The sequence below is a fragment of the Esox lucius genome, chromosome 5 (genome assembly GCF_011004845.1).
Source record: "Esox lucius isolate fEsoLuc1 chromosome 5, fEsoLuc1.pri, whole genome shotgun sequence".
Classification (NCBI taxonomy): domain Eukaryota; kingdom Metazoa; phylum Chordata; class Actinopteri; order Esociformes; family Esocidae; genus Esox; species Esox lucius.
In genome coordinates this window covers 31,482,263-31,505,446 of record NC_047573.1, presented here as the reverse complement: position 1 = coordinate 31,505,446, position 23,184 = coordinate 31,482,263, and the positions used below count along the sequence as shown (strand labels likewise).

Sequence of the window (23,184 nt, the reverse complement as noted above, 5' to 3'; positions counted from 1 at the left end):
GAACGCCCGCTGTTGCGTTGATAGCAGGGTATTAAGGGAATGGGGGAGAGAAGGGATGGGGAGTGGTGGTGTCAGGGAGGTCTGGCGGTGGCAGGGGGAAGTATGGGTCATGCCACGGCATGCAATCCCAAAAGAACAGGCCAACAGCTGGGCATCCAGATGGGACCGATTCCCCAGAGAGAACTCTGGATTAAAAGTGGGAGAGGGGGAGGGGCACCCCCACCCCACTTTACCCGCCCAGAGCCGAAGGCTTTGTTGAGTGCACCTGATGCCCCGAGTCCACCACTGCCACTCCCTTTCTCTCTCTCTCTCTCTCTCTGTGAGTGTCTCATGTTTTTCATGTTACTACAGCTGTCTATCAAGCTCCCACACTCACTAGCACATTCAGTTGCAGGAGGTTTCTCAGGCTTTGGGTCCCTATTTTTACAGGGTCTTTTTTCTCTTCATTCCATTGCTGAACAGTAATCGCCATCCCTCTTTCATTGACACATTCCTGTTCGGCCCACCTGCTGAAGGAAGAATGAAGCAGTGTTTGTTCTAACACACAAGCACACATACACACACACACACACACACACACACACACACACACACATACACACATACACACAGAGATACAGTATGTGTATGCACCCACATACGCAATAGTATTCACACAGTCGCACTCACCCCCACACAAACAAGCACGCATGCGCACGCGCACACACACACAAAATCAAAGTGTGTGTTCTACCTCAGGCGTAGAATAAATCTTAAGTAATGTATTAGGTACAGAACACTACCTACACCGGATCTGTCAAATCTGACCCCCCCAGCGCGCGCACGCACGCACGCACACGCACCCACACACACTCGACCCACTTCATTCCCTTCTATCTCAGCACGCCCCTGTCCCGCTCCCAGCTCAACAGAGGCTCATTGTCGCTGTCTGCATTTCAGAGCAAGACTCGGGCCAGTCCCACTGTCCCTCCCAACCCCTTTTCTATACAGTGATGCCCCATGTCATTCTTCGCTCTCTGTGAACACAACCCCAGGACAACAATTGCTCTCTTTTTTTGGGGGGGGGGGCTAAGGCAATTTGCTCCATGTCACTCGTTGTGCTTTCACCCCTACACAGACACTTCTACTTCACTGGCTTCCTGTCACCAGGGGGTCAGAGAACACACACAACCAATGCAGTCAAGTCACTAAATCTCATGTCTTAGTCGATCCCTATGTCCTAGGAGATGGAGTACAATACTAGCAGTGACGGCTCTTTTTGTTAGTAGGCTACGGATGTTTGGTTATCCGTGAACAATTTGTTTCCTAAAACAACGTTGCTTGGTGATTGTTTCATGATCGGCTGTGGTATTTACCAGAGCGAAACATTGAAAGATGCAAGCAGTGGTTGGCGGCTACAAGAAACGCAATACGGAAGCATCAGAATGCTGTGTTTGTGGTTAACATTGTACAACGGATGACTTTGAGACGGATGTGCAGACCGACCTGATGGTCGAACATTCAAAAGCAAAACTTTTTGAAACCACAATCAATCCTGTCAATATTCCAGTGAGAACTGAGGACTAGCAGGCAATCTTCCACGTCATAGCTGTTTGTTGTGGTCTTATTTTACACAGGCACCACAAGTTTGACCAATATTGCTAATGTTTATAGTCAATGTATTCTGGCTCAGATGTTACATTTCTGAAGTTTGTGGTCACTGAGAAATTTCTTTGTTTACTAAGTAATAAAGCATTTTTCTCCCCATAAAAAAAATATCTAACTGATCAGAAACAGTGTAGATATCATTGATGTTGTAACATTGTTAATGAAAATCCTTATTTCTAACCAGTGGCATGGTTATGCCTGGGCGCCTGGATCTCAAATGGACCAAAATAATAATAATAAAAAAATACCCCCTGATCTATTCATCTGTAATTCCGATCGCGCATTATGACAATGTAGACCTGTAGGCCGCTAGCGTGTACATCGATATTTTCCACATGTACATTCAAAACCCTGTACTTTCTGTCCCAGCGGGGCGGGAGGGTGGTGGGCTAAGCCCTGAATGTATTGTGATCTTAGCGACGCCTCCGTTTCTAACCTTGTCAATTACTATATTTGCTAGGGGTGTAACGGTACACGTACCTGTAACATAAAGGTTTGGTACAGGACGCTCGGTTCGGTATGTGTTGTGAACCCACACGCGTCGTGATCCAAATTAATATAGTCTAGTTTTAACCACGCGTGTTACCTTTAAAATCTCCAATATGTACCAAACCATGACTTTTGCATACCGTTACACCCCCAATATTTGCTAATCATTTTGCCATATTTTCTATTCAATTCCCTTGTTTTCATGGAAAACAAGGACATTTCCCTCAACCACATTTTCTCAACCACCGTCATGAGTTAGTCACCTGGAATGTATTTGAAGTAACAGATGTGCCCTGTTAAAAGCACATTTGTGGAATTTCTTTCCTACTTAAAGAGTTTGAGCCAATCAGTTGAGTTGTGATATGGTAGGGTTGGTATACAGATGACCATCATTTTCTGTACTGTAGTAGTCCATATTATGGCAAGAACAGCTCCAATAATCAATGATAAACAACAGCCCATCAAGACATGAAGGTCAGTCAATGCGGAACATTTCAAGAACTTTTAAAGTTTCTTCAAGTGCAGTCACAAAAACTATCAAGCCAGAAGATACGTTTGTTACAGTCAACAGTCTCAGAAATCGGCAATAAACTGCACCTCAGTTTCCACCCCAATTAAATGCTTCACAGAGTTCAAGTAACCGACATTTCAAGATCAACTGTTCAGAGGAGACTGCATGTATCTGGCTTTCATGGTCGAATTGCTACAAAGAACCCCCTACTGAAGGACACCAATGAGAAGAGACTTGCTTGTGCCAAAAAACACAAGAAATTGAAAAATTACTGCTGGGTCCTTCGGTCTGACAAGACAAAATTTTAGATTTTTGGTTCCAACTGTCATGTCTTGATAAGACACTGGGTAAGTAAACAGAGTCTGAGCATGTGTGGTCCCCAACGTGAAGCATGGAGGAGTTGTGATGGTGCTTTACTGGTGCACTGTCAGGGATTTATTTAGAATTGAAGGCACACACAACCAGCATGGCTACCACAGCATTTTCAGCGAAACACCATCCTATCGGTTTTTACACGACAGTGACCAAAAACACACCTCAATGCTGTGTAAGAAGGAGAATGATGGAGTGCTGCACCAGATGACCTGGCCTCCACAGTCACCCAACCACACAATAGAGATGGTTTGGGATTAGTTGGACCACAGAGTGAAGGAAATGCAGCAAACAAGTGCTCAGCATGTGGGAACTCCTTCAAGAGAAAATAATTCCAGGTGGCTACCTTATGAAATAGGTGTAGAGAATGCCAAGAGTATGCAAAGTTGTCATCGATGCAAGGTGGCAACTTTTAAGAATCTAAAACATGTACGTTTGATTATAATTTTTTTTGTTTAGTACGCAATTCCATGTGTTATTTCATAGTTGTGAAGTAATCACTATTATTCAACAATGGGGAAAAAGAGGAAAAAATTGCCTTTGAATGAGTATGTGTGGATATTGCAACCCTGTTTCCAAAAATGTTGGGATGCTGTGTGAAATGTAAAGAAAAGCAGAATGCAATAATGTGCAAATCATTTAAACCCAATATTCAATAGAAAATAGAACAACACAACAAATCAAATGTTGAAACTGAGAAATTGTTTCTTGAAAATTATATGTCCACTTTGAATTTGATGCCAGCTACATGTCTCAAGAAAGCTGGGACAGGGCAACTAAAGCCGGGACAAATTGTGTAATGCCTGGTAGAACATCTCACAACTAATTAGGTTAATTGGCAACAGGTCAGTAACATGACTGGGCATAAAAAGAGCATCCCAGAGAGGATGAGTCTTTCAGAAGTAAAGATGGGGAGGGGTTCACCACTCAGTCAAAGTGTAAATTGTTGCACTATTTTCCACTCAGGAAAATCATGGACGCCTTGTCCTCCAGACTAAAAAGGAGAGGGACCATCCGGCTTGTTATCAACGCACAGTGCAAAAGCCAGCATCCATGACGGTATGGGGGTGTATTAGAGCACATGGCATGGGTGACTTGCACATCTGTGAAGGCACCATTAATGCTGAACAAAATATATACAGGTTTTGGAGCAACATATGCTGCCATCCAGACAACGTCTTTTTCAGGGAAGGCCTTGCTTATTTCAGCAAGACAATGCCAAACCACACTCTGCATGTATTATAACAGCATGGCTCCGTAGACAGGTGTAGCCAGCCTGCAGTCCAGACCTGTCACCTCATTGAAAACATTTGGTGCATTATGAAACAAAAAATACGACAAAGGAGACCCTGAAATATCAAGCAAGAATGGGAATTCATTTCACTTTCAAAACTACACAAATTGGTCCCCTCAGTTCCAAAACGCTTACAGAGTATTATTAAAAGAAGAGGTGATGCAACACAGTTGTAAACATGCCCCTGTCCCAACTTTTTTGAAATGTTTTGCTGGCATCAAAATCAAAATGAGCATGTATTGTTTATCCCAAAAATATAAAATGGGTCAATTTCAACATTTGTGTTTTTTTTTTTTTACTATTTTCTGTTGAATATAGGATAAATTATTTGCACATCATTGCATTCTGTTTTATTTGCAATTTAAGCAGCATCCCAACTTTTTGTAAACGAGGTTGTACCATTCAACAACACTTCAGGGAAGTTGTAATTGTCCAACTCTTTAGGGAGTCGCCGCTATGCAGTAGTAACTGTTGCAAAATTGTCTCTACCCACGCATAAGTGGATTCTCAGCCTTGCCTAGTTCAGATTTACAAATAAGAGTAAAGTAATTAAAACAGAAAAAAACATTTGAAACATTATACATTTTGATTAGATAAAGCTAAACAATGTTGGAATGTTGTTAAATAGTGTCTATCTTCTTATAAGTTCTCCAACTCACCTCGAACATGATTTGTTTGATTTATAGGAACACCCATCTTTTAAAATCCACTGCGTTTAGGGGTAGGGCAAACTGAGATCTGGAAATCAACCCCACTCTTCCCAAAAGCATGTTGTAGTTGTCAAAATAATTTCACTACCTTAAATTAGATTAGTTTTAAACCTGTATTTTACCATGCAGGTCAGTTTGGGAACAAAATCATACTTCTAATGACTGCTTTCAAATGAACTCCAACCATGATGGACCTCCTGACTGATTGCTGTGCTTGATAATGCTTAACCCCAGGCATTTCCAAATGACACAGAACCACATGAAGGCTACCAACAGTCCCAAGTAAACACCCCTTCCTTCCTTCCAGTCTGAGCAAGCATGGGCATTTCCCATGGGCTGGTCAGGACCTGGCTAATCTCTACTTTACTATGGGAACCTCTGTTGGCAGGCAAGCAAGCCAATCTATCCCTCACTGTAAATAAAACACAGATAAACTCCAGTGGAGTGCAAACAGTCATCCCAGCGTGTGTTTATAAGGCTAAACCATAGCAATGTTTCTACCTTAAGTTTTGAAATAGAAAGCAAATTACTATTTATTACAGGAAAAGACTGGTTAACATAATGTTTTGTGTAACGCAACTCACATCAACTTAAAGATGCGTGCCTGTGGGAAACACCAGTGAACATGGGGCAAAGTATGTGCTTGGAATCAATTGATCGATAAAACCAACTACATTAGCACTCAACTGGCACAGTCTCATACCATGAAACATCCGGTAACAGGTCTCAAACAACTCTAGGTCTGTTTGGGTTATCCATTAGTTGTAAAGAGAAAAACAGATCTTATTTCCGCACAAAGCAAGCTAGTTCTTTCATGTGATATAAGTCTTGCTAGGGATTTTTTTCTCCTTCTTATGCCTGCGCCTAAACCCACAAACTGTATACGTCTGAAGTGTTTGGATGCCTAAAGAAAAGTCTACATTTCTTAGAGAAATACTAGTTTTGATGACCCAAGGAAAAAACAAACTCAGCGGCTGAATGAAATCAGCCTATTAAGAGCTGCAGCTAATGCTTGGAGGCTTGATACAAGACCTATATGGCAAAAAAAGGGTCTGCTCAACCAAGCCCAAAGAATGCAATGGCAAGACATTTCAAAGAAGGATAATGGAAGACCTTACAAAGTTTGGGTGGAAGGATGCAGGGGGAAAGAAACTCAACATAATGTCAAATCTTCACGTGGGGCTAAAAACAGCAAGCCTTAATTAATCACAACACAAGAAGGCTATGCTGAAGGCCATGCAAGCTGTATAAGACACAAGTAAAGCTGCACACTTCTGCATAATTATCTGAACCTGCACCTCTGCAGTGCAACTGGTCAAACTCGGCTATCAATTTCATGGCAGCTCTGACAGCATGACTTGTATGGCTGTCTACAGTCTCTCTCAAGCAACGGTGTAGGTTTGTATTGTTTATTGGGGGGTGGGGGGGGGGGGGGTCAGGGTCACTGGATCCAAGATATGACTATTTTCCAGGAGGGTCACATTGACCTGTCTATAATACTGGGGGGAAGGGGGGGTCATGACCCCCCCTAATTCTACACCCCTGCTGTCAAGCAGTTTGTAAATGGTATTGCCCAGCTTACAGAAACAATGTAACCCAACTGAACAACATACTTTCCCAACCCTCTACATTGTAACAGCAGGGAATGTGTAAGGGCTACAAAGCGCCTTCTGTCTAAGACCGCATCTGTGGGCTGACATATGGAAATTCATGCATTCTTGATGCATTCTAACCCATTTTTGTATTGTCTCTCCAACCCACCCCTACTTATTTCCTGGAGGGGGTGCATGTGAGGCTCAAATGTAGTGCATTCATTGACCACGATGGAATGAGTGGGGAAGATTTTTTTCTTACAGTGGCTTAGATTACATCGGAGTAATAAAGCATGTATTGTAGTGCAAATATATCGAGAACGCTTTAACAGTAATGACAAAGCTTTTAGGTAGTAGCGTGAAATCAATTTGACAACTCCATCTAAATTATTTACAAATTCATCCTCCGTTTTCTCGTGTCCAAATATGTGCTCAAAATATCGCGACACCTGCTTTTGTTTTCATAGCGTTGCGCTAAACATCTTTATTAAAAAATATGTTTGGCTTAGAATGCATTTTTGAGCAACATGAGATTATAGTTTCCATAGTCCAGTGCATCGAGTACAGTCTGCGTGGTGCGTGCAGTAGATTGCTCAACAACCACGTCATATTTACTGACAGTTCAAGTTGAAGGCAGGCAGACTTAATAGTTGTTAGACTGATAGAAAGTGAGGCGAATACACGGTAAAACAGTGTACCGATTGTAGCCCATGTACAGAGGCAAACATCATATTAAAACACTGGCATTAGTAAACAATGTCCGTTTTGCCCCCCCCCCCCCCCCCCCAAAAAAAAAAAAATAATAATAAACGTTCGCTCGCCAGAACATACATTACTTTTGAAATCAGTCACAGTACGTCCAATGCAAATATTTTTTGAGAGAAGCATAACGATATAAATAGCAGCAAAACAAATCTCTATGTTATGTGCACTTACTTCAGTATCAGAGTGTGGTGGAATTCCAACAAGGCAAAAGGCAACTCCATTCATTGGGCAGCTTGGAGCGTGTCTGCCTCAAAAGTTATCACTGAGCCGCGTAGTTGTAAACAAAAACAAATAATTGTTAACTATTCTAATGTCGACATTATAGCAGCTCCTTCGAACAGGTAGGCTCCCTCTACCACCCGCGTAGCGTGGAAATTAAGAAACTTCCTTGGTTTTGATTATTTGGGCTTCAATCTCACATTTCGGTCAAACCGCGGTCCCTGCATAGGCGCGAGCCACGCGCAAGCCCATGCAACAAAGATCACGCCCGTTCTCCCGATTGAGGGCGTGACGGACACATCAGCCAATAGCGTTTCATGAACAAATAGGCGTGAGGCGTAATTGCACGCGGTACATTAAATTGTTACTCATGGGAGTGACCATAGTTGTTATGATATTCTCAAATAGCTAATTCTCAGACTTGAGTATAAGCAATTACTTTAAGAGATATTGTATGCTGCCTAAACTAGAGCAAAAAGTACAAATATCTTCAGGTATTTTATACTGCATTTTTAAATGTATTGGATAGAGACAATGAAAAACGATAGAGTTTTAACTGAACTAAAATCCATGGGTTAGGGTTAGCAGTAAATGTGCACTGGAGGTAGCCTGGTGGATCGCTGGAACACCATAGGACACTGTAAATAGTTAAATGTATAATAATGCCAATGTTTTATCCTCAATCTATCCTCAAATAACAGGTGTCAGGTAAGTGAATATAAATATAGAAGTTTTCAACAATAACAATGAATAAATGAACCATTATATGAAAACAGTAGGCTAATTTCACAATTTACTAGGTGTATCTGTATTTGATCATTGTGTAGGGGTACAAGTCTTTTAGCACAGCTCAAACCATAAATCTCCTTTATAACAGATACCCCAATAGAAACAGTTCAAGATATGGGAATACCAATTTGATTAATTATTTACAGAAACTGATATACAAAGCTATTTTCACTAGTATGTAGTAACCTCTAAAAAGATTAAAACTTTTTTTTTTTATCTCCAAAGCTCATTTAATTGACTAAGTACAACATACAGTCTAGAGATAAATATGTTGAAGTGCTTACATTTTTAAAAATTGTTTTACATTTTATTTTAAATTGTCTAGTACAGATTTTAAGAACTACATAATAAAAAGTATATCTGTAAAGTCACAAAAAACTAATGATGAGATACAGTACTGTAATGCACTATTATGATGATGACTATGGATTAATTATACTTCACAGTATTTACTGTAAAAAAAAAAATATATATATATATAATACTGTCATGATCAAAGTCAATGTATTTCATTTGTCAAGTGCACCAAAAAACATGCATCATTCTGAACAATGAAATTATTGTGATCATAGATAAGAGAATGTATTTAAATACATCTCTTATACAATACATTTCTATATGTATTATACAATACATTTCCATTTTTTTATTTTTGTCATGCTTTATTGAATCTGCACTGGCTATGAGCTGACAATTTTACCCGAAGTGAGTCCTCAACTCTGGTTTTGCTAGTTCCATGTTGCTAGGTACAAACCCAGTCACACAGGTGCACTACAATCCATACAGTAAGTACAATACCTTACTTGAAAATACAATAAATAAAATACAGTTGGGCAAGGTATGTCTATCTAAATGAGCATACCACATTTCTTCAGTCTTCTTTTGCCATGTCAAAATGCTTTCCCTAGGTGCAGGACACTAAGGACATTTTCTCAGGCGTCTGTGACTAGCTATAGGCTAAATCTCAAGACAGCTTTTATAAAACAATTGTGTCTGTGAAACACTGTTGATTACAGTACTCCTATGTCGTAATATCCAGAGTTCAACCGATTGATTGGCCTGGCCGATTAATTAGGAATCGGTAATCGGTGTTGTTGTATGCCGATATGGGCAATATATTTTGGGGGGTGAAGCGTGTATTAAAATGACTTAGCAAATCACCTCTCTGGGGTGCATGGGACACATAGGCCTATGCAGCCGAGTTGCATGATTGGATTGAAAGGCCTGTCTGAACCACGCACCATCACCGGACCAGCTCATTGTAAGCTGTGTGAAGACCATTTCGTCCTCACAAATACCCTAAATAATTCACCAGAATGTTACACGATTATTTAATATAAGACTTTGCAATGTTACATCAGTTAGGGTTGCCACGCATTACATAAAATGCAGAATCGTCTAATTGATTACATATTTGACAATTTTAATGACCAAAGCCATTTTTTGTCAGACCGAAGTGTGTATGTCCGGTTTGAACTACTGGGGGGCCTGTCAACTACACGGTTGTTGTGTCAACGATGAGGTGCAAGAACAATTTGAGAGCAAGCAAAACCATATGAGACTGATTTGGGTAAATGTGTACAGTAGCTAGTTTTTCTCTTAGTTTACTTGATTAAAATTACGTTTATGATTTGAAATTTGATAGAGCAGATCTGATGGTATAAATTAGCTAGCAAGCACTTTGGCACATTCATTCCATCAGCTCTTTATTGGTTTTGCCTGCAGCACTTATTGCATTCCTTATATTGTGCTGCGCTGTTTCTGACTTCAATTCTATACGCTCCCGAGATGAGGCTGGCACTTTTGGTTGTGTAAATAATTTACATGAATAATAATAATGGAATACACAAGCAGTCTGTTGCCTACTAGACATTATGTATGTTCATTGGAATTGAGAATGATTAAAGATATCCTCTATCGATATTGTTAAGGCAAAGATGCCTCAATTCTTTTACTTTTCTTGGTGTATTTTCTATGGAATACAATGGGCAAAACCAGAGAAATGTAACAAGTGCTTTCTGGTAATTAAGCTTGATATGCGGTTACTGCCCTCCCAAGTTTCCCAAAAACGATCTGTAATTAATTGGTCAACTATCCAGATGTGTAACTTATAAGCTCTAAAACACAGACAAAATGTTTTTGGCAAATGCATGTGTCACAAATTGCACTTTCACATGAGGTCCAAACCTTTGTTTTTGCAATTTGTTTTGCATTATTGAAACAAAAACATATTTCATTATTTATTTCAGAAGTCGATTTCATTTATCAATTATGTTGAGAAATTAGATAAAAAAAATTCATTACGTATTGTTGTCATTTTTATTCTTTAAAAAATAATGATAATAGGCCGTTTAATTGGTATTGCCTTATTTGGCCTTGCAATAATTGTTGAAAAATCATAATTGGTCGACCTCTAGTAATATCTAAATATTACATTTATTTTTTGTATCAATAATTGTAAAGATTACTAGGTATTTCAGAGTGTGAAATACCTACTGTGAAAAGTCGTAGCATTTAAATTCAAAGAGCAATTTCAAAACAGGGAATTTCTTGCATATTCTGCTTTTGGATTGAATTTAGAAGACATTTTTGGTAGTTAAACCAATGTCCTCATTGTGTTTCACAGCAAAGGTTCAGTATTCTTTGAATCAATTGTTTTCAGGTAAACAATGTGTATAGACAAAATTTATTCAGAATGTTAAATATTCTGGCTGTGTCACAGGTCTGACTGGTAGGGAGTTTTGTACTATTCAGAAAATGAAACAAATTCTTGTGAAAACACTCCCAAAGCGATAACAAAAGTGTAAATTCATTTTCATTACCTGCCAGGGTTTGGCATGGTTTGTCTGTCAGTCTCTCTAAATTATCAGTATTACTCTGACAGCCATAGTCTTATCTGTGAATCAGATTATGTTTAGCTAATGTTGTATGTTTCCTATAGGTCTCTCTGTGTCTGTTGTGGGCTTGCTACATATCTGTGGGAGAATTATTGCGCCTGGAGCAAGTGTGTGTGCTGCTCGTGGTCGCTGGAGCGAGACACACTCCGATGCTGATGTTAGCCGACGTTTCCCTCAGGCGAGAGAAGGGAGCATGCGTGAAGACAGAGCCCCCCCACCCCACACACACACAAACACAATGAGGGCTTATGTAATAGGCAGCATCAAAAGGATAAAAGGGGAATAATGTTCTCTACATGTTTACTCTGATACACACACTGACTTCACAGACACACACTCACAGACACACATAGTCCTTATGTAATAGCACTTCACGGAATCACGAGGTAGACAGAGGAAGGAGACGTAGATGGAGTAATGTAATCTCCATGTTTACTCTAACACACACACACACACACACACAGACAGGTGCATGTCCCTAGGCTGATTTAAGCCTATATCTAATGAAATGACTTCCTAAGCATCCTGATGAAAATGCTTTCCGGTCTTTTCAGGGATTTTGCAATCCACTTCTCATCTCATCCAACAAATACTAAACCCCCTGTTTTCCATCCCAGACTTTTTGCCCTTGTATCTCCTGACTAGAACTGGTCCCAAACAGCCTCCTATCACTATATTAGGCTGGGTTAAAAGTCGTCCACCATGTAGGGTTTAGGTAGCCATTTAGGATGCGGTGTGTGTGGCATATGTGATTGGAAGTCACATTTTTATATTTAGTCGACGGCGGAATCACTAAAACGTGGTTACGTAACAGTTGACCTACCTACCAGGGCTATGCGGAGTATGTCATGGATGAAGAAGGGTTTATTGTGCTTCTGTCTGTCTGAAGGGCTTATTCTAGGAAGAAGTGTGGTATGACTGCTCCGTATAGATTCACGTGAAAGGTTAAAATGCAGAGACATTTTAGTTTTTCTGTTTCAACCTGGTAGGTAACTGCACTCACCTGGAATCTCAGGTTAAAACAGCTCCATATTAAAAGGAGAGTATTAAGGCCTTCCAGGACCAGAGTTGAAGCGATTTAGAATATAGGCAACTACAGGGCAGCTCATTTTAAAAGGCTGGATGAGACATCTGACATAAGTACAGGGCATAGTCTTGGCACCAGACTCACCTACATCGAAAGGTTTCAAGTTTCAGTTTGCTAGATGGGTTTGTTCCTTTCATATGCAGTGCTAGACAGAACCAAAAGGAGGCAGTAGTATACAAACACACAACCAAATGCTACCAATTTCTCATTGGCTAGTTAAGAAAACATTCCCCCTCTATTTAACACAATAAACACACTTATAGGTCAATTATGATCCATACAAACAATACATTTCCAAATATTAGCTGAACGAACAGTCTCTCAAAATGTTATAACTAGTAGTCACATCTGTATACAAAAAGGGCTTCCACTTTTTGTTTCTTTCATGTTATTGCCACTATTTTTGTTTCCTTGTGTTTTATTGTTGTGCACAGCTGTTACCAGTTGTTACCAGCTGCTTCAGGTGCCTTTGTTTTCACTTTAAATAATTAAGAAGAATGACTGAATGGCCTCCATTGGGGATAATAGAATAATAGATTAGTCACACTGACTAATGACTGTAAAGACAAAGGAGTAGGACAGCGTTTATTCTGACGAATCACACATTCCTCTGAAATATTTGGACCCAGGATATGTTGGTATTATCATTATCCATAAAATCCTTCTGCCCCCCCCCCCCCCCCCCCCCCCTATAAAAAGAAAAGCCTACAGATATACTCTAGACTCCACTGCACTAGTAAGTGATGAGGTTGATATGGAAGGAGTTAAAGCCAGAGAAACTGGGGACTCCCATGGGAAAAGGAGGGGTGTGTGTTTGTTTGTGTCCGGTCTTTTCAGGGATTTTGCATGTTTGTATGTTTGCTACAGACACAAATCTGGGCCTTGTCCTGACAGGGGGTCCAAAAGTAACCAACACTCCAGCCTCATCATCGAGTACCATGTGACCTCCCGAGCACCCCCTTCCCCCATTTTACACAAACCATAGATCTGGGATGCGATTAACCAATCCCAAATCCTACGTTACCCCATAGGAGGATTACAAATTGTCTGACCCTGGGTCTGTGGTTAGGGGGAACATCAACAAACCAACCCACATACACAAATACACACACACACACAAACACACACACACAAACACACAAACACACACACAACCATACACACGTCCACAATGCAAAGACATGCTATCATTATCTTATAACGAAACAATTTAATATGATATCTGCAAGCTGCACAACCAGAAAAGGTCAGACTAGTGAAACATACAGTGAACCAGGTAGACTAAAGAGAAAGATCAATACAAAGAAACAAAGACCAAAAAAAATATAGTCAACAACATTGACTTTTGGCTAGCCATTAGAACACAAACATCTGCCCAGGGAGGACAGAGAGGGGGGTGTCCATCTGTCTATTTACAGGCTTGAGAGATTTCCCTAAATATCTAAGCCGTTCTAATCCTTTCCGCATGGCTCTGAAGAGGATGTGTGGTTACAATGCCTGTCCACTTGGAGGCGCCAAATAAACTGGATTGCCAGGATGGCAATGAGTTCGGTAGTGATGAGAACTTTTATTAGGATTTGTTTGCTACAACTCATGTGTACACAAGCACAATGTTACAAGATGGTGTGCTCTTGCCCGCCCAAGCAATTAATCTAATTCACATCTCAGCTTAACAGACACATCTAGTCAGAAGTGAGTCCCTCATTGCATATACCTAGTGAAAATAACACCATGTTACTGTATATATAAGGATCAATAAAAATAAAAAAATCAGTAATTAAAATGGATTTGGGCCCAACCCTGTAAAACAGAATCAAAACAACCCCAATGCTGTAAAAAAGAATCAAAACAACCCCAATGCTGTAAAACAGAATTAAAACAACCCCAATGCTGTAAAAAAAGAATCAAAACAACCCCAATGCTGTAAAAAAGAATGGAACAGGGCCCGACTCCCGCTTGGAAAGTCTATGAGACAACTACATGAGACTGATCTGAAGCGAGTGTCCTACGAAGTAACAGGGCTCGGGGAAGTTGTGGTGACCTAATCAAATCAGCAAATCAAATATGACTGCACCAGGAGTCCAGGACAGGCCGTTCCCTAAGAATAAAGGAGAGTATTTCAGAAGAAATTGAACGCAGTGTCTAACTGACTGTATACCTCCATCACAGGGACATGACCTCTGTTAACAAAAAGTTGACTTGAAGGTGCTTTTTGCCCCGTTCAAAACCAAAACGCGTTACATTGTACAAAAGTGTTTGTTCTCCTTTGCCTGACATTTCGGTTGAAGAAAGAGCTCCCAAATCTCCTGATGAACCTTCATGTCAGAGTCTTGTATCCCTGAATAAAACATATTTGAAAATGTCTTTTTTGTTTTAAGCTCCAGGAAATGGGGCTCAGCACTTAGATCAGTCACCTAAAAACTGCTAGACCAAAATCCCACAGATGGCAAGATTACTTTCCTTCGTTCTGTTCCTCAGCAACACAATTTACTGGGATTGCTCCCGAGGAGCCCATTGTCTCATTAACCCAGAGGGGTTGGGCTAAATGCAGAAATCAATGGAACTTTTGTTCACTTAACCATTAAGTGAATGTCATAATTTTTTTATGAAGAGTAGACACTTACACTCCTTATATATTTCTATTAGGCAGAAAAAGAGGAGACAGTGGTGAAGGGTGCAGAACAGTATTGAACCATGATCTCCTATGGGGAACCAAAAATGTGCAGAAGGCCAGGAGTGTTACCATTGGACCATTGGCTCGGCAAGGTGAGTTTCATCTGGACTTAGGTACTGCCAAAATCAGCGACTGTTCTTCTTGGGGCTACACAAAACATACATAAGAATATTGAACATCAAACAAAAAGTGACTTGCAAATACAGACATAAACAGAAAATAACCGGGAAGTGTGCCTGAGTGAGAGTGCATTAATTCCATTAGCAAAGCAGCCATTGGACCGAGGAGCATTATCATCAGCCAGTTACAGTCTGTATGAGAGAGAGTGTTGTCTACCAGTGTTCCTGTGTGCTAATCCTTACAGAAAACAGACCCACATTCTGTTACACAACTTTAATCCTCTCTGTGTGTATGCCCACCAACCACACTGCCTTACGCACTCATACATGTGTGCAAGCACACGCAAACACACTGAAAAACAATGTTACCAATATCTCTTAACAAGTAATACATATACTACCGTTCAAAAGTTTGGGGTCACTTTGAAATGAAAATAACCTTTTTTGTCAAATTATTCATAAATACAGTGTAGACCCTGTTAATGTTGTAAATGACTACCGTAGCTGGAAACAGATGATTTTCAATGGAACATCTACATAAGTGTCCAGAGGCCCATAATCAGTCCTGTGTTACAATGGCAGTTTTGCTAATCCAAGTTTATCATTTTAAAAGGCTAATTTATCATTAGGAAACCCTTCTGTGGTTATGTTTGCACTGCTGAAGACTTTTGTGCTGATTAAAGAAAAAAAAAACTTTTTTAGACTAGTTCAGTATCTTCAGCATCAGCAATTGTGGTTTCGATTACAGGGTAAAAATGGGCAGAAACAAAGAACTTTCTTCTGAAACTCTATTCAGTCTATTCTTGTTCTGAGATATAAAGGCTATTCCATGAAAGAAATTGCCAAGAAACTGAAGAGGTTGTTCAACCACGTGTACTACTGCCTTCACAGAACAGCACAAACTGGCTCTAACCAAAATAGAAAGAGGACTGGGAGGCCCCAATGCACAACTGAGTCAGAGGACATGTATTAGAGTGTCTAGTTTGTAAAACAGACACCTCACGGAGGGATGGGCAGTATTTATGATCCATGTATTTAAAATACACATTTCAAATACAAAATAGGATTATGTAAATTGTAGTAGATAGGGTTGATGAAAATGTCATCATATTTTATATCAAAATACTTTAGTGTTTTGTATTTTGTAGTTTAAACATACTGTAAAATACTTTTTTGCGAAGTCTATATACGATGGCATCATGAAAATGCTACCTTTGAGTGGTTCCTACTCAGTAATTTGCCCAGACTTGTTGAGATCAGAACAGAAAATGTATCTTACAGCCGATGAAGGTCAAGGTGAGAAACTTGTTGGTTGCCAGCTTTCCATAGATTGTTTGCCTTAATTACTAAAATTTTTTTAATAAAGGTTTTGGTGTTTGTTTGAGTAGCCTAGGCTAAATTGTTTATCAATTTACGTAATGTTCTAGCTAACTATTTGACCCGAATTGCAGCCCTCATAGTTAACGTTAGCTTCCTACTTTCAGCCTACGCTAAGTTTCCGTTGGTTGTGCATGAAGATACGAGATAGGGTATGAGATTGTACCCTTATTGAAGTAGCTGTTTAGTAGGATCATGATTTTGCATACCATTGCATGAATGACTGCCTAACATTATTATATTTATGATTAACAATCAAATGTCATTAGCAAACTTAAACTTTAAACAGTTAGTTACTTTAAAACTAACCTTCATCTGGGTGATCACAGGTTTATGTGAATATTCGATCTGTAAACTGGTTGCATATGTCAGATTTATGGCATGGCTCGTTAAGCAGAGAAAAGCTGTTGCCATTAATCATTGTCTACTTAATCAACTGAGTCAGTGTCCTGGTGAAGAGAGATCCAATAGGCCGATAGATGGAGTGTTCCAGAGTGATTTCATGCTCCATTGTAAATGTATTTTTTAAATACAAAAATACTGTAGTTTATTTTGATAGATGGTGTTTAAGATGGTCCAAAGGACATAGACACAGGATAAAAGGAAGAACTCCTATAGAAATGCCTATATACTCCAAGATCTTAATCACAAAGAATTTGTAACTTATACTAAGAATTGAATTTTTAACATATCAATTGAATGGCACACAAATATGATTTTTAAATCAGTTTGTGCCCCCATATCAATTAACCAAGATTGTTCCAGAAATTACTAATTTTCCAAACTAATGGTTGAAAATGTACAAGAGCGCCAGTCAATTTCTGTAAATTGTGTTAAGTGAACTGATTTTAAATGTTATCATAGTCAGTACTTAGTTGCTGCTACAGTATTGCAGAGTTTCTTAATCCTGGTCCTGAGGACCCAAAGGTGTGCATGTTTTTGTTTTGGCCCTAGCACTCATGCACCTGATTCAAATATTGCCATACCACTCACACACCTGATTCAAATGTTGCTCTACCACTCACACACCTGATTCAAATGTTGCTCTACCACTCACACACCTGATTCAAATGTTGCTCTACCACTCACACACCTGATTGACGTAAACAACCTATCATCAAGTTTTTAATTTTGTTTTCATATTGACACTTTTTTGAAATGTAGACTTGTAGACAAAGTGGTTCATTATATTGAAACTGAAAAAGGTGCCATATGCTGCTTGACAGTGATTAAAGTAAAAACTTTGCTGTATTTACTAAACATTTCTCATTATATTGTGACACAATGGCAGTTGTATGATACTGTAAATAAAGGTCCTTATTAAATTAAGAAGACTGACTCTAATCAGTTGTTTCTTTACTTGCATTTACAATGTACAGTGGGGAGAACAAGTGTTTGATACACTTCCGATTTTGCAGGTTTTCCTACTTACAAAGCATGTAGAGGTCTGTAATTTTTATCATAGGTACACTTCAACTGTGAGAGACGGAATCTAAAACAAAAATCCAGAAAATCACATTGTATGGTTTTTAAGTAATTCATTTGCATTTTATTGCTGGTCATTGACCAGGTCCTGCCGTGTAGTTCTGGGCTGATCCCTCACCTTCCTCATGTTTATTGATGCCCCACGAGGTGAGATCTTGCATGGAACCCCAGACCGAGGGAGATTGACCGTCATCTTGAACTTCTTCCATTTTCTAATAATTGCGCCAACATACAATGTGATTTCCGTCTCTCACAGTTGAAGTGTACCTATGATAAAAATTACAGACCTCTACATGCTTTGTAAGTAGGAAAACGATAATTGTCTTTTCACAGTAATTAATGTAATGTAATATCGCCTAGACTGGTGGTTATGTTGGTTTGCTCCCCATTTTACCAACAATAATTAAACTCACTATAACAAGGAGATTCTCTGGAAAATAATGTCTTGAAGGTTAATTCCATGATGTGTTGATGAGAAATGCTTAAGGTATTGCATATTTATATATTTCATTATTTTAACACATAATATTAAATATTAAAATATATGACATGCATTGTATTATGATATTGTGAGAAGTTATATATTTCATGAACATATTCAGGGCATATATGTAAATATATGTTGAGAAATCCTCGATTTTTTTCAGTCATTCACTGTAGAGGTATTCCTTGGTCTAGCAGATTATTTGCCATTGCGGAGCTAACCAGTGCTACCGCTATTTTCCTTACTGTACCAAACAGTTGATTTTGGCAAGACTAATGTTTTGGCTACGTCCTATTGATTTATTCTTATTAATCCGCATCATGATTGCCAGCATTACTTGCACTTACACTTAGTTGGTCTTCGTGTTTTCAGACACCAACAACCAATCCCAAACACAAATGTCTCTAATAAAGACCAGACATTGAGTACTCTCTTGCTAATGAGCTAAACAAACTCGCCGGCCTAACTAGAGACATTTGTGAATCTAACTCTCCAAATGCTTTTGGCACTCTTAAATGGAGGGATTATATACAAAACGTACAGTTATTTCTAAAAGGTTCATTTATATAGATGTAAATACTCTCAGATTTGAGCTGTCAGTACTCTAACCTCACAGTCATAGAGTGCAGAGCCAAATCAACAAAACGTTCACTGTCCAAATAGTTACAGCAACCAATGACCTGCTGCTAACCACAGTGAACACCGCTACAAACTACCAATGAAGAAAGGGCCAACTGATGATTTGTGTGAGCTTATAATTCTGTCTCCAAGAGAATGAGATAAAAAATGGAGCACAAAAGACCAAGGAGACCGCCCTTAGGTTAGGCACACTCATTGACCATGCGTTCTCTGTTTTGGAAGACAGACTGAGGACCTTCAGGGAGGTGCACACACACTCTAAAGGAGAGCACATTATTTTGTGGACACACACACAAAGATACAGTACATGCACACACACATGCATGATATTTATAGCACAGATAAAGCTAAATGCATTGGAGTGCTAGACATCAGTGGAAAGGGGGCTTGCTCAAACACACACACACGCACACACACACGCACTCACGCACACATCTTCCAAGCCAAACATGCACTCTTTAGAGGCCAAACACAAACAGCATAGTACCAAATCTGACACAGCAAAGTCTCCTACAGTGGCGAGGCATGAAACAGATGGCACTCCTTCACTGAACCGTTGACTGCTGAGGGCGCAGCACACTGATGATGTCACAATGGCCGACCTCGGCAAAGTAAACAAAAGCAAGCCTCTTCCCCAAGGGAAAAGCGACCTGATGATGTCATAATCCCCCACATTGTAAACAAGTGGTGTGGCGGCCAATAAACAGCACTCGGTTGAGATGGGATTGAGCTCTTTGGCTTTCATCTCAAATGACACTCTGTCCCATATAAAGTGGGTTTAATAGGCTGCTATTTTGGTCAATGAGGTGAATGTTCCTGCGTAGCTCAGCTGGTAGAGAATAGAGCTGACAATGTGAAGATTGTAGGTTTGATTCCCATGGGGAGCCAGTAGAAATATGTATGCAGTCAGTATTGTAAGCCACTCTGGTACAGACAAATTACTTGGATAGAAATGTTCCTCTCCTTTAATACACCACGTATCTAATGTACATAGTTGGTATTTTACAGATCGAGTTAGGCAGAGTATAGTGCACAACTCAAAGAAGCAAAATGACAGCATGATCCCACAGCATGATGCTTCCTCCATCATACTTCACTTTAGATATGGTGTGTTGAGGCTTGGCAGTGTTATGTTTGCGCCACACATAGAGCTTGAAGTTTTGTCCAAAAAGCTCTGTTTTAATATTATCTGACCTCAAAACATTTTCTCACATTGCAGATGGGTCACTCTCCTGCTTCCAGATGGTACTTTCAGAGTAATTGCTTCTTGCCATCCTCCCATACAGGTCAGTGCTATGCAAAGCTTTTCATATGGTTTATTGGTGCACCATTTCCCCACTCCTAGACACTGAACTCTGTAGCTCCTTCAAAGTGATGGTTGGACTCTCTCTGCCTACCCTACCCTAACCAAATTATAATAAAATTGACTCCATTGAGTCTACCAATCACTTTAATTTCTGCCATTAGGACAGATCTGCCCCAAAGGTAAAACGTTTCTGTAATTAAAACTTTACACTCCAGGCTGAATGCTTATGCAAAAAATACATGTATGTTTTTTGCCGGACCACGTAAGCAGAGTTACAGTAATAAAACTGTTTACAATTATTTTCCAATTATTTCTGGTGGTTTATCGAAGTATGCATCGATACATGCTTTTTGGAATAATATACAGTAGTTCACAACCCCTTTTGCGGTAAAAGAGGAGGAGTTTCCATGCTTCTCTCGTCTTTTCACATGACAAAAAAGTCTGTTATCGTCACCTATATTGATAGTTATTGTATCAATGTCATTCAAGAATGAAACAAAAAAAGGGTTGTTGTGCCATGAAATGAAATAGGTTTGGCAGTGTAAAGTTAATCTTCTTCTTCGTCTCGCTAGCAGTTGCTCAATTATTATGACTATTCCAAGTAGTAAGTTAGTAAGATACATGTAAGCCTATTACTGGAAAAATATGTTAAAACGGCCTGGTGCAAAAGCCATACAGTTCATAGATGCTAATTGCGGTGTAAGTAAACTTAGACGTTAGTCAGTTTAACACAATGCTTAATGGTGTCTAGCGAAATATTCAAACTTGGCGTGATGTGTGACAAAATTATCTGATGTTGAGATACTATAGCACCATTCAACATACGTATAGCTTTGTGGCATAGTGTTTAAAGATGCAGTCTCTCACATGACAGACCCAGGTTTGAATCCAGTGAGAGCAACAACATTTACTTAATCGGCGGCCACACAAACTAGGTTTGCCTGGTTCCTTTTCTTGTTTCTTACAACTACTTCCCCAAATAAAAATGCTTTAAAATTAAATATAATAAAGAGTTGTTTTGAATTCTGTTTTTGCTGCACCTTCCTTCAACACAGAAGAAATTCTTCACATTTACTCTAACAAAATAGGGTGCTTTAACACATGACCCCCAACAAAAACACTCAGGGCGGAGAGAGGGTGAGGTTTCTTAAGTGTTCTTGTGGAATGTTTGTGTGCGTCTGCCTACCAGTACATGTGTGTCGGGGGATATTCCGTTTCACACTCAACTAGCATCGAATAACGGACACAGCTAACGGATATCGGACGCAACTCATATTACATTCATTACATATTTCCCATTCCAACAGAGAGACAGAAAGAGACCCTGACCACCGATCAGAGAGAGATGTCGTAAAACATACACACACAAACAGATTGATATGTCTAACTTATTTATGTACATATAAAACCCTAACCCATATATATATATATATATATATATATATATATATATATATATATATATATATATATATATATATATATATATATATATATATACATACAGCTCTGGAAAAAATTATGAGACCAATGCACCTTTGTCTTTCCTTTCCAAAAAAATTGAAAAGGAAAGTTTTGAGTGAGGGACAGAAGCGTTCAATTTGCAGTGGTCTCTTAATTTTAACCCTTCTGTTCCTCACACAAAACCTTCCATTTCAACTTTTTTTGGAAAGGAAAAAAAAGGTACAGTGGTCACTTAATTTTATCCGGAGCTGTATGTATATATAATAAATATATAATACAGCTTCGGGAAAAATTAAGAGACCACTGCACCTTCTTTTTTTCCTTTCCAAAAACGTTTCCTTTCCAAATTATAACATTTTCCCTAAGTTGCTTTTTTGTGCCATTTATATAGTAAAACCGGTTTACACACACACACACACAGACACACACACACGCACAGACACACAGACACTCACACACAGACACACAACTCTTTACTCAAAGAAAGAGACAGATATTTTGAACCTTCTTTCTAGATCTCTAGAGACTGTTAAAGGTCCAGGAAGCTAAATTTATCCTGTGACTTTCATTCCTCCCTTCCCATCCCTCCATTCCATTCCTGTCAGACTGTCTTTCACTTTCTTTACTTCTCTTCTTTCCTTTTCAGAACTGTCTACTTAGCCCTCTTTTCCTTACAACATTTCAAGGTTAAAAAAGGGAAAACAATGTAAGGCATGGTCTCACTGTTCTCTGGTTCTCTACCCCCTCTCTATTTATTCTGTTGAGTAGTGATAACGTTTCTTCCCTATGTTTGGCCTTAGATTACAGGGCGGAAGTAGGAACGGCCTGTTGTTTGTTGCAGTTTGTGTGCATGTTTGTAAATATGTATATATCATTTTTAGTAGTAGAAATTCAATTACGTTTAATAAAAAACATGTTTTCACCTGGCTCACGCACACACATTTTTGGAATCACTTGCAAGGACACAAAAGATATTACCATTTAAAATGATATATTCATGGCCTACAGTCTACACTGCCCTGAGCATGAGTCTGGATCTGACCTCACAGACAATTTCTTGGTTGCAAAAATAATCAAACCATCCTAATGATCCTGTTGACTGATTGGTTGGGCCAGAAACAGAACACACATGCCTGAAAGAGTATTTCAAAACTTCTTCATTGCCATTTAGGATTTTCATTGGTTGGAGACAATCCAATAACAGATGACTTTGTTTCGGTCAATTTCAGACTGAATTGTGTAGTGAATGACAGCTCAGCAGGAG

At 39.3% G+C, this 23,184-nt stretch overlaps 1 protein-coding gene across 3 annotated transcripts in view; it reads right to left on the bottom strand.

Annotated features, from left to right (window-relative positions):
• Positions 1–23,184, bottom strand: part of LOC106024287 (rho GTPase-activating protein 23) — a 66,986-nt gene that overhangs the window by 39,173 nt on the left and 4,629 nt on the right. Inside the window, exon 1 of one of the 3 annotated variants that reach the window (XM_029119997.2) lies at positions 7,552–7,829. The exons of 1 other annotated variant lie outside the window; for it this stretch is intronic. In XM_029119997.2, the coding sequence (XP_028975830.2) occupies positions 7,552–7,605 (54 nt within the window). In that variant the 5' untranslated portion in view covers positions 7,606–7,829. Of the gene's footprint in view, positions 1–4,972; positions 5,049–7,551; positions 7,830–23,184 lie in introns of those variants that run through there. One more of the 3 variants, XM_029119999.2, reaches the window with a different exon arrangement.